This window comes from Engystomops pustulosus, chromosome 8 (assembly GCF_040894005.1).
Source record: "Engystomops pustulosus chromosome 8, aEngPut4.maternal, whole genome shotgun sequence".
Classification (NCBI taxonomy): Eukaryota; Metazoa; Chordata; class Amphibia; order Anura; family Leptodactylidae; genus Engystomops; species Engystomops pustulosus.
This window is the reverse complement of record NC_092418.1, coordinates 83,245,757-83,267,802: the sequence shown is the minus strand read 5'-3', so window position 1 is coordinate 83,267,802 and position 22,046 is coordinate 83,245,757. Positions and strand designations below refer to the sequence as shown.

Here is a 22,046-nt window from a genome sequence, read left to right as displayed (position 1 = left end):
TGTAGAGGATGCCCCCTGTCTATGGTGATGGTAGAACCGCCTGTCCTCTAGGTGTAGAGGATGCCCCCTGTCTATGGTGATGGTAGAACCCCCTCTCCTCTACGTGTAGAGGATGCCCCCTGTCTATGGTGATGGTAGAACTGCCTCTCCTCTAGGTGAGAGAAGGATGCCCCCTGTCTATGGTGATGGTAGATCTGCCTCTCCTCTAGGTGTAGAGGATGCCCCCTGTCTATGGTGATGGTAGAACTGCCTCTACCCTAGGTGTAGAGGATGCCTCCTGTCTATGGTGATGGTAGATCTGCCTCTCCTCTAGGTGTAGAGGATGCCCCCTCTCTATGGTGATGGTAGAACTGCCTCTCCTCTAGGTGTAGAGGATGCCCCCTGTCTATGGTGATGGTAGAACTGCCTCTCCTCTAGGTGTAGAGGATGCCCCCTGTCTATGGTGATGGTAGAGCTGCCTCTCCTCCAGGTGTAGAGGATGCCCCTGTCTATAGTGATGGTAGAACCTCCTCTCCTCTAGGTCTAGAGGATGCCCCCTTTCTATAGTGATGGTAGAACTGCCTCTCCTCTAGGTGTATAGGATGCCTCCTGTCTATGGTGATAGTAGAACTGACTCTTCTCTAGGTGTAGAGAATGCCCCCTGTTTATGGTGATGGTAGAACCGCCTCTCCACTAGGTGTAGAGGATACCCCCTGTCTATGATGATGGTAGAACTGCCTCTCCTCTAGGTGTAGAGGATACCCCTGTCTATGGTGATGGTAGAACCCCCTCTCCTCTAGGTGTAGAGGATGCCTCCTGTCTATGGTGATGGTGGAACTGCCTCTCCTCTAGGTGTAGAGGATGCCCCCTGTCTATGGTGATGGTAGAACTGCCCCTCCTCTAGGTGTAAAGGATGCCCCTGTCTATGGTGATGGTAGAACCTCCTCTCCTCTAGGTCTAGAGGATGCCCCCTGTCTATGGTGATGGTAGAACTGCCTCTCCTCTAGGTGTATAGGATGCCTCCTGTCTATGGTGATAGTAGAACTGCCTCTTATCTAGGTGTAGAGAATGCCCCCTATCTATGGTGATGGTAGAACCGCCTCTCCACTAGGTGTAGAGGATACCCCCAGTCTATGATGATGGTAGAACTGCCTCTCCTCTAGGTGTAGAGGATGCCCCCTGTCTATGGTGATGGTAGAACCTTCTCTCCTCCAGGTGTAGAGGATGCCCCCTGTCTATAGTGATGGTAGAACCTTCTCTCCTCCAGGTGTTAAGGATGCCCCCTGTCTATGGTGATGGTAGAGCTGCCTCTCCTCTAGGTGTAGAGGATGCTCCCTGTCTATGGTGATAGTTGAACTGCCTCTCCTCTAGATGTAGAGGATGCCCCCTGTATATGGTAGAACCGCCTCGCCTCTAGGTGTAGAGGATGCCCCCTGTGTATGGTGATGTAGAATTGCCTCTCCTCTAGGTGTAGAGGATGCCCCCTGTCTATGGTGATGGTAGAACCTCCTCTCCTCTAGGTGTAGAGGATGCCCCCTGTCTATGGTGATGGTAGAACCGCCTTTCCTCTAGGTAGAGGATGTTCCCTGTATATGGTGATGGTAGAACCACCTCTGATCTAGGAGTAGAGGATGCCCCCTGTTTGTGGTGATCGTAGAACCACCACTGATCTAGGTGTAGTGGATGCTTCCTGTCTATGGGGATGGTAGAACTGTCTCTCCTCCAGGTGTAGAGGATAACCCCTGTCTATGGAGATGGTAGAACCGCCTCTCCTGTAGGGGTAGAGGATGCCCCCTGTCTATGGTGATGGTAGAACGGCGTCGCCTCTAGGTTTAGAGGATGCCTCCTGTATATGGTGATGGTAGAACCACCTCTGATCTAGGAGTAGAGGATGCCCCCTGTTTGTGGTGATGGTAGAACCACCACTGATCTAGGTGTAGTGGATGCTTCCTGTCTATGGGGATGGTAGAACTGTCTCTCCTCTAGGTGTAGAGAATGCCCCCTGTCTATGGTGATGGTAGAACCTCCTCTCCTCTAGGTGTAGAGGATGCCCCTGTCTATGGTGATGGTAGAACCTCCTCTCCTCTAGGTGTAGAGGATGCCCCCTGTCTATGGTGATGGTAGAGCTGCCTCTCCTTTAGGTGTAGAGGATGCCCCTGTCTATGGTGATGGTAGAACCTCCTCTCCTCTAGGTGTAAAGGATGCCCCCTATCTATGGTGATGGTAGAATTACCTCTCCTCTAGGTGTAGAGGATGTCCCTTGTCTATGATGATGGTAGAACTGCCTCTCCTCTAGGTGTAGAGGATGCCCCCTGTCTATGGTGATGGTAGAACCTTCTCTCCTCCAGGTGTAGAGGATGCCCCCTGTCTATGGTGATGGTAGAGCCGCCTCTCCTCTAGGTGTAGAGGATGCTCCCTGTCTATGGTGATGGTGGAACCGCCTCTCTTCTAGTTGTAGATGATGCCCCCTGTCTATGGTGATGGTAGAACTGCCTCTCCTCTAGGTGTAGAGGATGCCCCCTGTCTATGGTGATAGTAGAACTGCCTCTCCTCTAGATGTAGAGGATGCCCCCTGTCTATGGTGCTGGTAGAACCTCCTCTCCTCTAGGTGTAGAGGATGCCCCCTGTCTATGGTGATGGTAGAATTGCCTTTCCTCTAGGTCTAGAGGATGTTCCCTGTATATGGTGATGGTAGAACTACCTCTCCTCTAGGTGTAGAGGATGCCCCCTGTCTGTGGTGATGGTAGAACCACCTCTGATCTAGGTGTAGTGGATGCTTCCTGTCTATGGTGATGGTAGTACCTCCTCTCCTCTAGGTGTAGTGGATGCCCCCTGTCTATGGTGATGGTATATCTGCCTCTTCTCTAGGTGTAGAGGATGCCTCCTGTCTATGGTGACGGTAGAACTGCCTCTCCTCCAGGTGTAGAGGATACCCCTGTCTATGGTGATGGTAGAACCACCTCTCCTCTAGGTGTAGAGGATGCCCCCTGTCTATGGTGATAGTAGAACCGCCTCTCCTCTAATTGTAGAGGATGCTCCCTGTCTATGGTGATGGTAGAACCGGGTCACCTCTAGGTGTAGAGGAAGCCCCCTGTATATGGTGATGTAGAATTGCCTCTCCTCCAGGTGTAGAGGATGCCCCCTGTCTATGGTGATGGTAGAACCGCCTTTCCTCTAGGTCTAGAGGATGTTGCCTGTATATGGGGATGGTAGAGCCACCTCGCCTCTAGGTGTAGAGGGAGCCCCCTGGTCACACACCTAGGTATAAAAAGATCTTTGGAGAGATCTTTGTACTGCCTGTTCAGGTATTTGTACATTGTAATGAGGTCTCCCCTTCATTTTTCGAAACTGAAAAATCCTAAATTTTGTAATCTGTCATTGTATTCTTGTCCCCCATTTCCGTTCTAATCTTGGTTGCTCTCCTCTGCACCCGTTCCAGTACTACTATGTCCTTTTTAAGGGCAAAAACTATTTTCTTATCATGAGAATGTATTCATTTCTTGATACATCCCATAATTTTATTTGCTTTATCATCTTTCTATGTATTCTTAGAATTATATAGCTTGTTTTAACTATTGAGTAGCTTTTGTGTTATAAGTGCCCACACCGTGCTGTTTCGGTTTGCTATGTTTGTTAAGTGACTCCCACTTAATAGTGGGAACCATAAGGGATCTTAGCGTCTTGTATAAACGTTATGACCATAATAATTTTAATAGAATTGATCCTGCTTTTATGACTTTTGGTTTTGATGTGCAGAAAGAAGAGGCTACATCCTCATTCTTATATCTAAAATGAACAATTCACATTATGCCCTACTAGAAGGATATTGAATCCTTACTTATTTACTGTTGGCAGAGTCATTCTGCTCACTGTTAATAAAATCTGAGTCAAAGTACTGAAGTCAAGTGCTCAGGGCATCTTCCCAAGTAATGCGGAGAGAAGTGGAATAACAACATTAGAGAACAACTGCAGTGTAAGCGTCTGTTTCTGAATAAACATCTCCGGAGACTATCCACAGCGCGGACGTAACAGTATTTCTTAGAACGACCTTTAACTAAACTTGTGCATATTGGCAAATATTCCTTGAAAAGCATTTTACAACAGGAATTATTAGAAAGCAATTTGTTCATTTAATACTCATCATTCAATTACAAAAAAAAATTGTATAAGGAGCATAATACAGAGGTTTATTTAGAATGGCATGTGGACAATGATGGGAGGATGATGCAGTCTTGGACGCAAACTATAAGGTGCACGGTGTTAGGGTGATGATATCAGTTGCAAAGTATAAAGCTAATGTCAGACTGGATGCCTAGGACCCACTATAAAATTCATTGTGGGGATCCACTCTACAGTTACACTCAAATCATGCAAATATTAGAGGGCCAGCGTTGATGTCCAGTTGGCTGTATTGGTTGTAGCAGGAGAATTCTGTTGGCACAAGGTCACTGCCGAGCCTCTGTATACTCACCAAGGTGTATATGCTGGACCAGTGGTAAGGACCAGGGACATTATGGCCCAAATTCATTAAAGCGTTTGTGCCAGTTTTCTGTCTGACTTTCTCACTAGAAAGAACTTGCAAACTGCTTGCACATGTATTTATCAAGTGTCTGCGCCAGTTTTGTGTTGCGGCTGCACGGTGTCCGACAAGACAGAAAAAATGTGAAAAAAAAACATAAAGGGGCTTGTTAGTGCTTAGTTGCGCCACAATTCTGCAACATGAACTAAAGTGCACCCAAAACAAAAATGGAGTAAAGATCATAATTACTGACGAGTGGACCCATCAGCTTTCAAACCCGAAGGGGTTCAGCTGAACCCATATCAAAAGTCTGGGCTCGTGTTAACCTTTTAAACGGCTGCACTCACCCACAGGTAACACCTGTGATTAGTGCTGACATGATCACGGGTGTTATCCTTTACATGCTGCACCCAAAGCTGCCATTTTGGCAGGATGTGCACTGCCACTGTGCTAGCGATCTTGTTGCTCCCTGTAATGTCACACAAAGTGATGATTCTCAAGAAAATGGTGCCGAGCATTTCCCCTCGACATGTGAAAGATAACCCACTAATCTTACTGTTGGGGGGGGGGGGGTCAATCGAACTTCGATCTCTGATATTTCATAGGTCCGTCCCCCTGTTCTTTCTAGCACGTTGTCTTTTGTATCTGTGACCTATGAAGATATTCCCTCTCCACAGGGCAGGCAGAGATGAACATTGCATTAAAGGCTAATATTGATGTTAGATTTAAAGTGCTGTGGGCAAAGACAGCGCCGGATGAGAAATCAGAGTTGTAAGCAGAGTGTTCCCACCTTCATACCGAAAATACAGTTGTCTCTAGCAAAAAAAAGTAACAGACGGAAAGAAAATTAGCAGTTCTGTTATTAACAAAAAATGATTATTACGTCAAAGCCTTTTTTGTTCATTTTTCACTCACCACCTTCAAAACTTTCTCATTTTTCCATGTAAAGATCTGTAGTTGGGCTTAATTTATGCGAAACAAATTCAACTTCTTAGTGACAGTATTATCTTGAGACATTTGTGTGACATTTGAGACATTTGTAACAAAAAGAGATCTTAAAAAAACCATTAAGCACAAGAAAAAAGTGAGATTGATACATTACCAAATTAGCAGAGGGAAAAAGTCAAAACAAACACAGATAAGATATATGACCCCCTATGAGTCCAAGAACCTGAGCAGTAATTTCCGACACCCCCGTACTAATAAATGGAGCAGCAGGGCCCATGTTTGTTCGTGTTGCTCTGCCCACTAGTGAGAACAGGACTCCCGTTCTCCACATGGGTCCCATTCTCGTAAGCATCGCGTGGGTCCCAGTAAATGAACCCCCACCTGTGGATTGGGGATAACATAAACAGTTGGCAAATAGAATAAAATATTAGATTTTGAAAAGTAACCTGTGCCACTTTTGCCCTCATAAAAACTTAACAAATTCTTGGCATTATCTCAACCAACTATAAATTAATTATAAAACGAAATCCTTTATAATTAATTCTGAAATGTGTAGAAAAGGAAAACGTAGGGAAATTTCTTCTGAATAGGATTGTCCAAGCTTGTGCCTGTCATTGGATCTATGAAGATGTGTGCTGTAATATATTTATAGTCATCTGTTGTGTGTTTTTCTCGACAGAGGCTTAAAGAACTGAAACAGAGGGAATTCTCGCGGAATGTAGCATCAAAATTAAGACGGAATGAAAGAAAACAAAAAAAGTATCTTCAAAGGCTTCACAAACTGGCCGAACATAAGAGAGAACCGACTTGGTGAGTAACTTAGGATGAAAGTGTCAGATATAAAATGATTAATAAACTCCCAAATTGGAAAGTGATTTTGTTACTATTACACATATGTCACAGCGCAAACCTTTGAAAAGGACAATTATTGTTTATAATTAGAAGGTTTAAACCAGAAAAGACAAGTGTCCAGACACCACAACTTGACTCCTGAATGAAGCTCAAGATCACAGTTAAAAGTAAAAGCAGACAACAGAGACACTAATTACTACCCATAGTTCCACAATTATTCTGTAATTTACAGCCCATTTAATTTCACCAAATCAAATCAAATCATAGGGGCACATTTACTTACCTGGTCCGGAGGAAATCCCGAAAGTGCATTGTCCGACGACAATGCACTGTGCCGCGATTCAAGAAGATTGTGCGCCCGACTTGCTGAATGTGTTACTTCCCCGATCAGGTACGCCGGAGTTCATCTTCTTTTTCCCAGTGTATGTAAGTGCTTGGCTTGTGACTAGAGATGAGCGAACACTAAAATGCTCGGGTACTCGTTATTCGAGACGAACTTTTCCCGATGCTCGAGTGCTCGTCTCGAATAACGAACCCCATTGAAGTCAATGGGAGACTCGAGCATTTTTCAAGGGGACCAAGGCTCTGCACAGGGAAGCTTGGCCAAACACCTGGGAACCTCAGAAAAGGATGGAAACACCACGGAAATGGACAGGAAACAGCAGGGGCAGCATGCATGGATGCCTCTGAGGCTGCTTAATCGCACCATTATGCCAAAATTATGGGCAACAGCATGGCCATGACAGAGTGACAGAATGAAGCTAGATAGCATGTAAAACATCCAATAATTGACCCTGACACTATAGGGGACGGCATGCAGAGGCAGAGGCAGCGGCAGCAGGCTAGAGAGTGGCATGGCGACATACCCTAATTGGACTCAGGCTTCAAACCAATGGGTGTCAGAGAGGAACCAAAGGAGGTGAGCAAGAAGCGCTCAAATAATATCGGTACATGATAAAAGTTTGCCAGTATATTTTGTGGATTACACAGCAGGGTGGCGACAAAGTTAACATGGAAGCCATGAAAACAACCCAAAATTCTGCCTGACACAGCTCGTTTGATAAGGGGACCATGTATGCTTACAGTTCATGCCAGTCGCTGCACTGGCTGCCAGTCTCCTTTCGAATACAGTTTAAAATAATAATAACCCTCATCCATAAAGCTCTGTATAATGCTGCACCCCCCTACCTCTCCTCTCTTATCTCAGTCTATCGCCCAACCCGTGCTCTTAGATCCGCCAGTGATCTTAGATTAACCTCTACCCTAGTGCGGACCTCCCACTCGCGTCTCCAAGACTTCTCTAGAGCTGCACCAATTCTATGGAATGCTCTGCCCCGGACTATCAGACTAATACCTAACCTCCAAAGTTTCAAACATGCTCTTAAAACCCATTTCTTTAGGCAAGCCTATAACACTCATTAACTGCATGAAGTTTTAACTCTTCTACTAACCCGTCCTGTGTCGTCCTCCCATCTGTTATCCAGCAACCAACAGGCACCAGACTTCTCTGCAGTCCCATTCACCCTGGACCTGGTATATAAGATGACGGCTGAGTGGTTCAAGCGACAGCAATTCCATTTATTATATTTTTTTCTATTCCCTAAGAAGAATGGCTTGACCATTAAATATTCTTTTACCTCGTGTTACCCCATCATCTTCATAAACCGTAAGCTCTGGCGAGCAGGGACCTCACTCCTGTTGTTCCATACAAATGTTGTGCTCTGTTACATTACATTTGTATTTGTTTCCTATGATTTGTAAAGCGCTACAGAATATGATGACGCTATATAAATAAAGATTATTATTATTATTATTATGGAGGCAGTGAACTAGTAGTAGATTAAAGGTGCTGCAACTATGTTAGTTGGATCTTGGGATGGAGCTGGCGCTCTGCAGCCAGGCGAGCTTTTGCCAATCCAAGCCCCTGTCTCTAGGCTACTCCCCAAACAGCACTTCTAAGAACCTTTTGTATAAGATCAAGTGTAGTAGCGTTCTTATAAGTTTAGGATATGGCGGGTGAGGGGAATGTAAACAGATGCGCAAGAAGCGCTGAAATAATATCCCTAAATGGTAAAAGTTTGCAAGTATATTTTGTGGATTACACAGCAGAGTGGCGACAAAGTTAACAACTTTGATGTGGAATGCCCTGTAATAGCTCTTGGGCGGTGTGCCTTTTATCGCCTAGGCTCAGCAGTTTCAGCACCGCCTGCTGTCGCTTAGCGACGGCACTGCTGCTGTGCCTAGAGCTACCGACTGATGGCGCCATGCCCACGGATGGTAATTCGGAGGAGGAGGAGGTGGAGGAGGGGTGGGAGGAGGTATAGTAGGCCTTTGAGACCTGGACCGAGGTAGGCCCCGCAATTCTCTGCGTCGGCAGTATATGACCAGCCCCAGGGTCAGACTCGGTCCCAGCCTGCACCAAGTTAAGTGTAGTAGCGTTCTTATAAGTTTGGGATATGGCGGGTGAGGGGAATGTAAACAGATGCGCAAGAAGCGCATGATGCGCATGGAGCTGGCGCTCCGCTGCCAGGCGAGCTTTCGCCAATTCAAGCCCCTGTCTCTAGGCTACTCCCCAAACAGCACTTCTAAGAACCTTTTGTATAAGATCAAGTGTAGTAGCGTTCTTATAAGTTTAGGATATGCCGGGTGAGGGGAATGTAAACAGATGCGCAAGAAGCGCTGAAATAATATCCCTAAATGGTAAAAGTTTGCCAGTATATTTTGTGGATAACACAGCAGGGTGGCGACAAAGTTAACAACTTTGATGTGGAATCCATGAAAACAACCCAAATTTCTGCCTGACACACCTCGTTTGATAAAGGGACGATGTATGGAGGCAGCTATATGGACGACTTTTGGAGGTAGCAATGGAGACAACGTGTGGAGGCTGCTATGGAGACAATTTAATTTGGATAGTGCCTGTATGTGGCAGTCCCAAACATTTTTCAAACCAGAGGAGCAGGTAGGTGGCCCTGCAGTAAAATGGAATAGATTGAGTGCCTGTATGTGGCAGTCCCAAAAATGTTTCAAACCAGAGGAGCAGGTAGGTGGCCCTGCAGTAAAATGGAATACATTGAGTGCCTGTATGTGGCAGTCCCAAAAATTTTTCAAACCAGAGGAGCAGGTAGGTGGCCCTCCAGTAAAATGGAATAGATTGAGTGCCTGTATGTGGCAGTCCCAAAAATGTTTCAAACCAGAGGAGCAGGTAGGTGGCCCTGCAGTAAAATGGAATAGATTGAGTGCCTGTATGTGGCAGTCCCAAAAATTTTTCAAACCAGAGGAGCAGGTAGGTGGCCCTCCAGTAAAATGGAATAGATTGAGTGCCTGTATGTGGCAGTCCCAAAAATGTTTCAAACCAGAGGAGCAGGTAGGTGGCCCTGCAGTAAAATGGAATAGATTGAGTGCCTGTATGTGGCACTCACAAAAATTGTTTCAAACAGAGGACCGGGTAGGTGGCCCTCCAGAAAAATTAAATGCATGAAGTACTATAGCAAGAGCCAGTGGGCCCTGTCAAAAAATAGCCATTTTCCTCTGCTTTACTGTACAAAGAGGAGGAGAAGGAGGAAAATGAGGAGGAGGAGGAGTGGATCAATTATTCAGGTTGAGCTTCCTTCACCTGGTGGAGATTGGAAATTCTGAGAAATCCAGCCTTTATTCATTTTAATAAGCGTCAGCCTGTCAGCGCTGTCAGTCGACAGGCGTGTACGCTTATCGGTGATGATGCCACCAGCTGCACTGAAAACCCGCTCGGACAAGACGCTAGCGGCAGGGCAGGCAAGAACCTCCAAGGCGTACAGCGCCAGTTCGTGCCACATGTCCAGCTTTGAAACCCAGTAGTTGTAGGGAGCTGTGTGATCATTTAGGACGATGGTATGGTCAGCTACGTACTCCCTCACCATCTTTCTGTAAAGATCAGCCCTACTCTGCCGAGACTGGGGACAGGTGACAGTGTCTTGCTGGGGTGACATAAAGCTGGCAAAAGCCTTGTAAAGCGTACCCTTGCCAGTGCTGGACAAGCTGCCTGCTCGCCTACTCTCCCTCGCTACTTGTCCCGCAGAACTACGCACTCTGCCGCTAGCGCTGTCAGAAGGGAAATACTGTTTCAGCTTGTGCACCAGGGCCTGCTGGTATTCATGCATTCTCACACTCCTTTCCTCTGCAGGGATGAGAGTGGAAAGATTTTGCTTGTACCGTGGGTCCAGGAGAGTGAACACCCAGTAATCGGTGCTGGAATAAATTCTTTGAACGCGAGGGTCACGGGATAGGCAGCCTAGCATGAAATCTGCCATATGCGCCAGAGTACCAACGCGTAAGAATTCACTCCCCTCACTGGCCTGACTGTCCATTTCCTCCTCCTCCAACTCCTCCAACTCCTCTTCTTCTGCCCATACACGCTGAACAGTAAAGGACTCAACAATGGTCCCCTCTTGTGTCTCGCCAACATTCTCCTCCTCTTCCTCCTCATCCTCCTCCACCTCCACCTCCTCCGATATGCGCTGAGAAACAGACCTGAGGGTGCTTTGGCTATCAACAAGGGAATATTCTTCCCCTGTCTCTTGTGACGAGCGCAAAGCTTCCGACTTCATGCTGACCAGAGAGTTTTTCAACAGGCCAAGCAGCGGGATGGTGAGGCTGATGATGGCGGCATCGCCACTGACCATCTGTGTTGACTCCTCAAAGTTACTCAGCACCTGACAGATATCAGACATCCACGTCCACTCCTCATTGTAGACTTGAGGAAGCTGACTGACCTGACTACCAGTTCTGGTGGAAGTTGACATCTGGCAGTCTACAATCGCTCTGCGCTGCTGGTAAACTCTGGATAACATGGTCAGTGTTGAATTCCACCTCGTGGGCACGTCGCACAACAGTCGGTGAGCGGGCAGTTGGAGGCGGCGCTGCGCTGCCCTGAGAGTGGCAGCATCTGGGCTGGACTTCCTGAAATGCGCACAGATGCGGCGCACCTTCGTGAGCAAATCAGACAGATTGGGGTATGTCTTGAGGAAACGCTGAACTATCAGATTTAACACATGGGCCAGGCATGGCACATGTGTCAGTCTGCCGAGTTGCAGAGCCGCCACCAGGTTACGGCCGTTGTCACACACAACCATTCCCGGCTTGAGGTTCAGCGGTGCCAGCCACAGATCAGTCTGCGCCGTGATGCCCTGTAATAGCTCTTGGGCGGTGTGCCTTTTGTCGCCTAGGCTCAGCAGTTTGAGCACCGCCTGCTGTCGCTTAGCGACGGCACTGCTGCTGTGCCTAGAGCTACCGACTGATGGCGCCGTGCCCACGGATGGTAGTTCGGAGGAGGAGGTGGAGGAGGGGTGGGAGGAGGAGGAGGCATAGTAGGCCTGAAACACCTGGACCGAGGTAGGCCCTGCAATCCTCGGCGTCGGCAGTATATGAGCAGCCCCAGGGTCAGACTCGGTCCCAGCCTCCACCAAGTTAACCCAATGTGCCGTCAGCGATATATAGTGGCCCTGCCCGGCAGCACTCGTCCACGTGTCCGTGGTCAGGTGGACCTTGTCAGAAACGGCGTTGGTCAGGGCACGGATGATGTTGTCTGACACGTGCTGGTGCAGGGCTGGGACGGCACATCGGGAAAAGTAGTGGCGGCTGGGGACCGAATACCGAGGGGCGGCCGCCGCCATGAGGTTGCGAAAGGCCTCGGTCTCTACTAGCCTATAGGGCAGCATCTCCAGGCTAAGCAATCTGGAGATGTGCACATTAAGGGCTTGGGCGTGCGGGTGGGTTGCACTATATTTGCGTTTCCGCTCCAGCGTCTGGGGTATGGAGAGCTGAACGCTGGTGGATGCTGTGGAGGATCGTGGAGGCGACGATGGGGTTTTTGTGGCAGGGTCCTGGGCAGGGGGCTGACTAGCAGCTGACACAGGGGAAGGAGCAGTGGTGTGCACGGCCGGAGGTGAACGGGCTTGTTGCCACTGAGTGGGGTGTTTAGCATTCATATGCCTGCGTATACTGGTGGTAGTTAAGCTAGTAGTGGTGGAACCCCTGCTGAGCCTGGTTTGGCAAATGTTGCACACCACAGTCCGTCGGTCATCCGGTGTTTCCTTAAAGAACCTCCAGACTTCTGAAGATCTAGCCCTCGCCGCAAGAGCCCTCGCCACGGGAGCTTCACTAGTTGACACATTTGGCGCTGATGCACCAGCTCTGGCCCTGCCTCTCCGTCTGGCCCCACCACTGCCTCTTCCAACCTGTTCTGGTCGAGGACTCTCCTCCGTCTCAGAAGCACTGTGTTCACCCGGCCTCTCAACCCAGCTTGGGTCTGTCACCTCATCATCCTCCGATCCCTCAGTCTGCTCCCCCCTCGGACTTCCTGCCCTGACAACAACTTCCCCACTGTCTGACAACCGTGTCTCCTCATCGTCGGACACCTCTTTACACACTTCCACTACGTCAAGAAGGTCATCATCACCCACAGACTGTGACTGGTGGGCATCGGAAAATTGCTCAGCAGCAACCGGACAAGTGGTTTGTGACTGTGGGAAGGGTCCAGAAAACAGTTCCTCAGAGTATGCCGGTTCAAATGCCAAATTTTCCTGGGAGGGGGCAGACTGGGGGGGAGGAGGCTGAGGTGCAGGAGCTGGAGGAGTGGCGATTTCGGTGACATGGGTGGACTGCGTGGAAGACTGACTGGTGGTGGACAAATTGCTCGAAGCATTGTCAGCAATCCACGACATCACCTGTTCGCACTGTTCTGGCCTCAACAGTGCTCTACCAGTCCCAGTAACTTCAGACATGAACCTAGGGAGTGTAGCTCTGCGGCGTTCCCCTGCTCCCTCATCAGCAGGTGGTGTCTCACCCCGCCCAGGACCACGGCCTCTGACCCCTGCAGTAGTTGGACGCCCACGTCCCCGCCCTCGTCCTCTACCCCTAGCCCTCGGGTTAAACATTTTTAAAATGAGAGTTATAACTTTATTTTTTTTTTAACTTTTTTTTGTTTTTTTTTGTGTTTTTTGTTTTTTTTTGTGTTTTTTGTTTTTTTTTGAGTTTTTAAAACCAAACAATGCTATCCTATTGCTATGGCTATTTTCTAGCCAAGTATCAAAGCACACTACTATGCCAGATGAGATGACACTGAGTTAGTGCCTAATTGAAATCCAACCCCTACTAAATTTTCCCACTTCGGTCTTTGCTATGGATATGTGCGTCACTAAGCGCAGAACACAGCGGTCGCAAGTCTCACTACAAATTGCTCAGAATTGGCTAGTACATGCACTGCAGAAAGTACAGCCACCAGCAGATCAACCAGAAATCAAATATATAGAACGCTACTGTAGGCGTAAGTAAGCTCTTTGTATTCTCCTATGGCTATTTTCTAGCCAAGTATCAAAGCACACTACTATGCCAGATGAGATGACACTGAGTTAGTGCCTAATTGAAATCCAACCCCTACTAAATTTTCCCACTTCGGTCTTTGCTATGGATATGTGCGTCACTAAGCGCAGAACACAGCAGTCGCAAGTCTCACTACAAATTGCTCAGAATTGGCTAGTACATGCACTGCAGAAAGTACAGCCACCAGCAGATCAACCAGAAATCAAATATATAGAACGCTACTGTAGGCGTAAGTAAGCTCTTTGTATTCTCCTATGGCTATTTTCTAGCCAAGTATCAAAGCACACTACTATGCCAGATGAGATGACACTGAGTTAGTGCCTAATTGAAATCCAACCCCTACTAAATTTTCCCACTTCGGTCTTTGCTATGGATATGTGCGTCACTAAGCGCAGAACACAGCGGTCGCAAGTCTCACTACAAATTGCTCAGAATTGGCTAGTACATGCACTGCAGAAAGTACAGCCACCAGCAGATCAACCAGAAATCAAATATATAGAACGCTACTGTAGGCGTAAGTAAGCTCTTTGTATTCTCCTATGGCTATTTTCTAGCCAAGTATCAAAGCACACTACTATGCCAGATGAGATGACACTGAGTTAGTGCCTAATTGAAATCCAACCCCTACTAAATTTTCCCACTTCGGTCTTTGCTATGGATATGTGCGTCACTAAGCGCAGAACACAGCGGTCGCAAGTCTCACTACAAATTGCTCAGAATTGGCTAGTACATGCACTGCAGAAAGTACAGCCACCAGCAGATCAACCAGAAATCAAATATATAGAACGCTACTGTAGGCGTAAGTAAGCTCTTTGTATTCTCCTATGGCTATTTTCTAGCCAAGTATCAAAGCACACTACTATGCCAGATGAGATGACACTGAGTTAGTGCCTAATTGAAATCCAACCCCTACTAAATTTTCCCACTTCGGTCTTTGCTATGGATATGTGCGTCACTAAGCGCAGAACACAGCGGTCGCAAGTCTCACTACAAATTGCTCAGAATTGGCTAGTACATGCACTGCAGAAAGTACAGCCACCAGCAGATCAACCAGAAATCAAATATATAGAACGCTACTGTAGGCGTAAGTAAGCTCTTTGTATTCTCCTATGGCTATTTTCTAGCCAAGTATCAAAGCACACTACTATGCCAGATGAGATGACACTGAGTTAGTGCCTAATTGAAATCCAACCCCTACTAAATTTTCCCACTTCGGTCTTTGCTATGGATATGTGCGTCACTAAGCGCAGAACACAGCGGTCGCAAGTCTCACTACAAATTGCTCAGAATTGGCTAGTACATGCACTGCAGAAAGTACAGCCACCAGCAGATCAACCAGAAATCAAATATATAGAACGCTACTGTAGGCGTAAGTAAGCTCTTTGTATTCTCCTATGGCTATTTTCTAGCCAAGTATCAAAGCACACTACTATGCCAGATGAGATGACACTGAGTTAGTGCCTAATTGAAATCCAACCCCTACTAAATTTTCCCACTTCGGTCTTTGCTATGGATATGTGCGTCACTAAGCGCAGAACACAGCGGTCGCAAGTCTCACTACAAATTGCTCAGAATTGGCTAGTACATGCACTGCAGAAAGTACAGCCACCAGCAGATCAACCAGAAATCAAATATATAGAACGCTACTGTAGGCGTAAGTAAGCTCTTTGTATTCTCCTATGGCTATTTTCTAGCCAAGTATCAAAGCACACTACTATGCCAGATGAGATGACACTGAGTTAGTGCCTAATTGAAATCCAACCCCTACTAAATTTTCCCACTTCGGTCTTTGCTATGGATATGTGCGTCACTAAGCGCAGAACACAGCGGTCGCAAGTCTCACTACAAATTGCTCAGAATTGGCTAGTACATGCACTGCAGAAAGTACAGCCACCAGCAGATCAACCAGAAATCAAATATATAGAACGCTACTGTAGGCGTAAGTAAGCTCTTTGTATTCTCCTATGGCTATTTTCTAGCCAAGTATCAAAGCACACTACTATGCCAGATGAGATGACACTGAGTTAGTGCCTAATTGAAATCCAACCCCTACTAAATTTTCCCACTTCGGTCTTTGCTATGGATATGTGTGCCACTAAGAGCTAAACACAACGGTAGCAAGTCCCCCTGCTAATTCCTCACAAAATGGTACTAGATGCAAATTAAAATAAAAAAAGTAGAACGTTATTGTAGCCCTAAGAAGGGCTGTTGGGTTCTTTGAGAATCACTCCTGCCTAACAGTAAGCTAATAGAACACCCTAACGCTTTCCCTGACCAGCAGCAGCTCTCTCCCTAGCGGCATCCAGACACAGAATGATCCGAGCAGCGCGGGCAGCGGCTAGTCTATCCCAGGGTCACCTGATCTGGCCAGCCAACCACTGCTATCGACGTGTAAGGGTACCACGTCATGCTGGGTGGAGTGCAGAGTCTCCTGGCTTGTGATTGGCTCTGTTTCTGGCCGCCAAAAAGCAAAACGGCGGGAGCTGCCATTTTCTCGAGCGGGCGAAGTATTCGTCCGAGCAACGAGCAGTTTCGAGTACCCTAATGCTCGACCGAGCATCAAGCTCGGACGAGCATGTTCGCTCATCTCTACTTGTGACACAATTTTGAAGTTAAATCCCGCGGTTTGTCCGAATCCGTCGGATCGTTCAACGGCCCACCCTCCGATTTGTATCACATGAAAGAACGGAAATTGTGGGGATGTTCATCGAAAGTGCGGTCCGCGGGGCCCTTAGTAAATGAGCCCCATAGTGTCACACAGAGGCCTCATACGACTGTCGTACACTCCCCGAATACTACTGAAAATGAATGCATGAAAATCAACTAGATCCCCAATAAAAAAAAACTGTTTGTCACGGTTACACCCGCGATCCTTGGTACGGAACGTGGGTGTACCCGTTCCTGCTGCCGCGGTCCCCACTCCCCCTGTCCTCACTTACCTCTCCTGGCTCCGGCCTGTACTCTGGCTCCTGGCGTGTAGGCCGCATGCTTCTTCCCTGCAGTCACGTGCTCCTGCCACTAGAGGGGGCGCGCGCGGACTTCTCCCAGCCTTAAAGGGCCAGTGTCCTGCTTATTGGCTCTGGCATTCCTGGCTCGGCTGTATAGCCTGGCGACTCCCAGCATCCCCTGCCGGATCTTCAGGTCATTCTACTAGAGTGAAAGCCTTCCTGAGCATTTCCATATGCCTCTGTGTTCCTGTGGTGATTCCCGTGTTCCTGTGGTAATTCCCGTGTTCCTGTGGTGATTCCCGTGTTCGTTATCCTGTGGCGGTCCTGCAGTCCAGTGGCGGTCCTGCAGTCCAGTGGCGGTCCTGCAGTCCTGTGGCGGTCCTGTAGTCCTGTGGCGGTCCGGTATCCTAGTGGTCTTCTGAGGTCCTGCCAGCCGTCCTTCTGAGGTCCTGCCAGCCGTCCTTCTGAGGTCCTGCCAGCCCGAGGTCCTGCCTTCCCGTGGTCCTGCCTTCCCGTGGTCCTGCCTGCCCTGTATCCCTACCTTGGCTGCCACCGCGGGCCTAGTCACACCCGTGGAGCGACCTGGTGGCTCCCCGCCACAGCAAGTCCATCCCGCTTACCGGCGGGCTCTGGCGAAGACCAGGAGTCCACTTAGACTCCGCTCCTGGGTTTCAGCTAAGGTTGTTATCCCCCGCGGTGGTCCAGGGAGTACACTGTCTATTCCCCTGAGACTGTGATAGTAAGATCAAGCCATGAACTCTGCCAAGGTCCTGTATCCTGCAAAAGCCATGGACTGTGTCGAGGATCCGTACCTGCTACTGGGTGACCACCCTAGCACCATCGTCCGGCAGGCCCAAGAGATTGCTGCTCAAAAGGAACTCTTGGACAAACTCGCTGCCACTCTTCGGATGATTGCTTCCCAGCAGCAGGCTCCCACGACTCCTCCCGTTGCTGTACCCGAAAATTTTTTGCCGGACAAATTTGATGACGACCCCAAATTTTGCCGGAGATTTATTTCCCAGTGCTCGCAGCACCTTAAACTGTTATCCTCCCAGTACCCCACCGAATGCTCTATGGTGGCATTCATCTACTGTCTGCTCTCTGGAGAGGCCCTGCCCTGGGCTACCCCTCTATTGGATAGTGGTGACCCGGACATGGTTACCCATGCCAAGTTCCTGGCAAAAATACAGTCCAGGTTTGAACCACCTAAAGTTCGACCACCTCGTCTATCCTGCATGGTTCCGGTGTCCCCAGTGTCTCTGCAGCTTAGCAGAGCTGCACCAGCGGCAGCCCAAGCCTCTGCAGCTTGCCAGAGCTGCTCCAGAGACTCTCCAGCCTCTGAAGCTTGCCAGAGCTGCTCCAGAGACACTCCAGCCTCCGCAGCTTCCCAGTGCTGCTCCAGAGACTCTCCAGCCTCCGCAGCTTCCCAGTGCTGCTCCAGAGATTCTCCAGCCTCCGCAGCTTCCCAGTGCTGCTCCAGAGACTCTCCAGCCTCCGCAGCTTCCCAGTGCTGCTTCAGAGACTCTCCAGCCTCCGCAGCTTCCCAGTGCTGCTCCAGAAGTCGTCTCGGCCTCCGCAGCCTGCCAGTGCTGCTCCGGTGACTCCGTGGCTTCCCACGGCTCCACCGTCCTTTGCACAAGCTCATCGAAATTGGACAGTAGAAGATTGGAAAAACGTTGCCTGGTCTGATGAGTCTCGATTTCTGCTGTGACACTCGGATGGTAGGGTCACAATTTGGCGTCAACAACATGAAAGCATGGATCCATCCTGCCTTGTATCAACGGTTCAGGCTGGTGGTGGTGGTGTCATGATGTGGGGAATATTTTCTTGGCACTCTTTGGGCCCCTTGGTACCAATTGAGCATCGTCGCCACAGCCTACCTGAGTATTATTGCTGACCATGTCCATCCCTTTATGACCACAATGTACCCAACATCTGATGGCTACTTTCAGCAGGATAATGCGCCATGTCATAAAGCTGGAATCATCTCAGACTGGTTTCTTGAACATGACAATGAGTTCACTGTACTCAAATGGCCTCCACAGTCACCAGATCTCAATCCAATAGAGCATCTTTGGGATGTGGTGGAACGGGAGATTCGCATCATGGATGTGCAGCCGACAAATCTGCGGCAACTGTGTGATGCCATCATGTCAATATGGACCAAAATCTCTGAGGAACGCTTCCAGCACCTTGTTAAATCTATGCCACGAAGAATTGAGGCAGTTCTGAAGGCAAAAGGGGGTCCAACCCGTTACTAGCATGGTGTACCTAATAAAGTGGCCGGTGAGTGTATAGCCCTCACACTTTAACAGACCACTGTATGACCCCTCAAAATATTATGTACACTATACTGTTATTATGTACAGTCATACTAATATTTATATTAATGAATATCATAAATAATAAATATATACAATGCCCCCTGAATTATAAAATATACTGCATTCACTAAATGATATACCCCCAAATTTATATATCGCACCTATTCATCAATTAATTTACTGTCTTTCTTACATTCCGGAGATCTTCTCTCCCTCTTCTTGCAGAATATCTTCATATTAGTGTATGAAGTAGTAATATTCCTTTCTCTTCAGTTCGCTAGTGATTTTATTCCAATAAACTAAATATTAAGAGCTCCTTTACCCTCTGCAGTAAATAGTTTGATCAGTCAGGAAAAAAAAATTATATTGACCCTATAGTTCCCTCTATACCACAAAGAATGAATGAAGATAATTTTATGGAAACTGTACCCATGGCTTACAATACTGAGCAAAATACATTTGCTGTCAACTCTAAAACAGACACTTGAAAAAGTTCCCTATTTTGCAAATGTTCTGGAATTTATGGAACTTGTACTGTAAGTGGATTTAGACGTATAATCAATGTGTTTATCCCGGACTAAAATCATATTACTAATAGAGATGAGCGAACATGCTCGTCCGAGCTTGATGCTCGGTCGAGCATTAGGGTACTCGAAACTGCTCGTTACTCGGACGAATACTTCGCCCGCTCGAGAAAATGGCAGCTCCCGCCGTTTTGCTTTTTGGCGGCCAGAAACAGAGCCAATCACAAGCCAGGAGACTCTGCACTCCACCCAGCATGACGTGGTACCCTTACACGTCGATAGCAGTGGTTGGCTGGCCAGATCAGGTGACCCTGGGATAGACTAGCCGCTGGCCGCGCTGCTCGGATCATTCTGTCTCTGGATGCCGCTAGGGAGAGAGCTGCTGCTGCTCAGGGAAAGCGTTAGGGTGTTCTATTAGCTTACTGTTAGGCAGGAGTGATTCTCAAAGAACCCAACAGCCCTTCTTAGGGCTACAATAACGTTCTACTTTTTTTATTTTAATTTGCATCTTTTACCATTTTGTGAGGAATTAGCAGGGGGACTTGCTACCGTTGTGTTTAGCTCTTAGTGGCACACATATCCATAGCAAAGACCGAAGTGGGAAAATTCAGTAGGGGTTGGATTTCTATTAGGCAATAACTCAGTGTCATCTCATCTGGCATAGTACTGTGCTTCCTTTGATACTTGGCTAGAAAATAGCCATAGGAGAATACAAACAGCTTCTTGAAGCCTACAGTAGCGTTCTATATATTTGATTTCTGGTTGATCTGCTGGTGACTGTAGTTTCTGCAGTGCATGTACTTGCCAATTCTGAGCAATTTGTAGTGGGACTTGCGACCGCTGTGTTCTGCGCTTAGTGGCGCACATATCCATAGCAAAGGCTGAAGTGGCAAAATTCAGTAGGGGTTGGATTTCTATTAGGCAATAACTCAGTGTCATCTCATCTGGCATAGTACTGTGCTTCCTTTGATACTTGGCTAGAAAATAGCCATAGGAGAATACAAACAGCTTCTTGAAGCCTACAGTAGCGTTCTATATATTTGATTTCTGGTTGATCTGCTGGTGACTGTAGTTTCTGCAGTGCATGTACTTGCCAATTCTGAGCAATTTGTAGTGAGACTTGCGACCGCTGTGTTCTGCGCTTAGTGGCGCACATATCCATAGCAAAGGCTGAAGTGGCAAAATTCAGTAGGGGTTGGATTTCTATTAGGCAATAACTCAGTGTCATCTCATCTGGCATAGTACTGTGCTTCCTTTGATACTTGGCTAGAAAATAGCCATAGGAGAATACAAACAGCTTCTTGAAGCCTACAGTAGCGTTCTATATATTTGATTTCTGGTTGATCTGCTGGTGACTGTAGTTTCTGCAGTGCATGTACTTGCCAATTCTGAGCAATTTGTAGTGGGACTTGCGACCGCTGTGTTCTGCGCTTAGTGGCGCACATATCCATAGCAAAGGCTGAAGTGGCAAAATTCAGTAGGGGTTGGATTTCTATTAGGCAATAACTCAGTGTCATCTCATCTGGCATAGTACTGTGCTTCCTTTGATACTTGGCTAGAAAATAGCCATAGGAGAATACAAACAGCTTCTTGAAGCCTACAGTAGCGTTCTATATATTTGATTTCTGGTTGATCTGCTGGTGACTGTAGTTTCTGCAGTGCATGTACTTGCCAATTCTGAGCAATTTGTAGTGGGACTTGCGACCGCTGTGTTCTGCGCTTAGTGGCGCACATATCCATAGCAAAGGCTGAAGTGGCAAAATTCAGTAGGGGTTGGATTTCTATTAGGCAAGAACTCAGTGTCATCTCATCTGGCATAGTACTGTGCTTCCTTTGATACTTGGCTAGAAAATAGCCATAGCAATAGGATAGCATTGTTTGGTTTTAAAAACTCAAAAAAAAACAAAAAACACAAAAAAAAAAAAAAAAAACACAAAAAAAAACAAAAAAAAGTAAAAAAAAAAATAAAGTTATAACTCTCATTTTAAAAATGTTTAACCCGAGGGCTAGGGGTAGAGGACGAGGGCGGGGACGTGGGCGTCCAACTACTGCAGGGGTCAGAGGCCGTGGTCCTGGGCGGGGTGAGACACCACCTGCTGATGAGGGAGCAGGGGAACGCCGCAGAGCTACACTCCCTAGGTTCATGTCTGAAGTTACTGGGACTCGTGGTAGAGCACTGTTGAGGCCAGAACAGTGCGAACAGGTGATGTCGTGGATTGCTGACAATGCTTCGAGCAATTTGTCCACCACCAGTCAGTCTTCCACGCAGTCCACCCATGTCACCGAAATCGCCACTCCTCCAGCTCCTGCACCTCAGCCTCCTCCCCCCCAGTCTGCCCCCTCCCAGGAAAATTTGGCATTTGAACCGGCATACTCTGAGGAACTGTTTTCTGGACCCTTCCCACAGTCACAAACCACTTGTCCGGTTGCTGCTGAGCAATTTTCCGATGCACAGGTTTTCCACCAGTCACAGTCTGTGGGTGATGATGACCTTCTTGACGTAGTGGAAGTGTGTAAAGAGGTGTCCGACGATGAGGAGACACGGTTGTCAGACAGTGGGGAAGTTGTTGTCAGGGCAGGAAGTCCGAGGGGG

At 47.8% G+C, this 22,046-nt stretch overlaps 1 protein-coding gene across 1 annotated transcript in view; it reads left to right on the top strand.

Annotated features, from left to right (window-relative positions):
- The window catches only part of ZNF804A (zinc finger protein 804A), a 156,970-nt gene that overhangs the window by 121,594 nt on the left and 13,330 nt on the right, over positions 1–22,046 (top strand). The window contains exon 3 of the mRNA XM_072121561.1: positions 6,126–6,256. Within this exon, the coding sequence (XP_071977662.1) occupies positions 6,126–6,256 (131 nt within the window). The remainder of the gene's footprint in view (positions 1–6,125; positions 6,257–22,046) is intronic.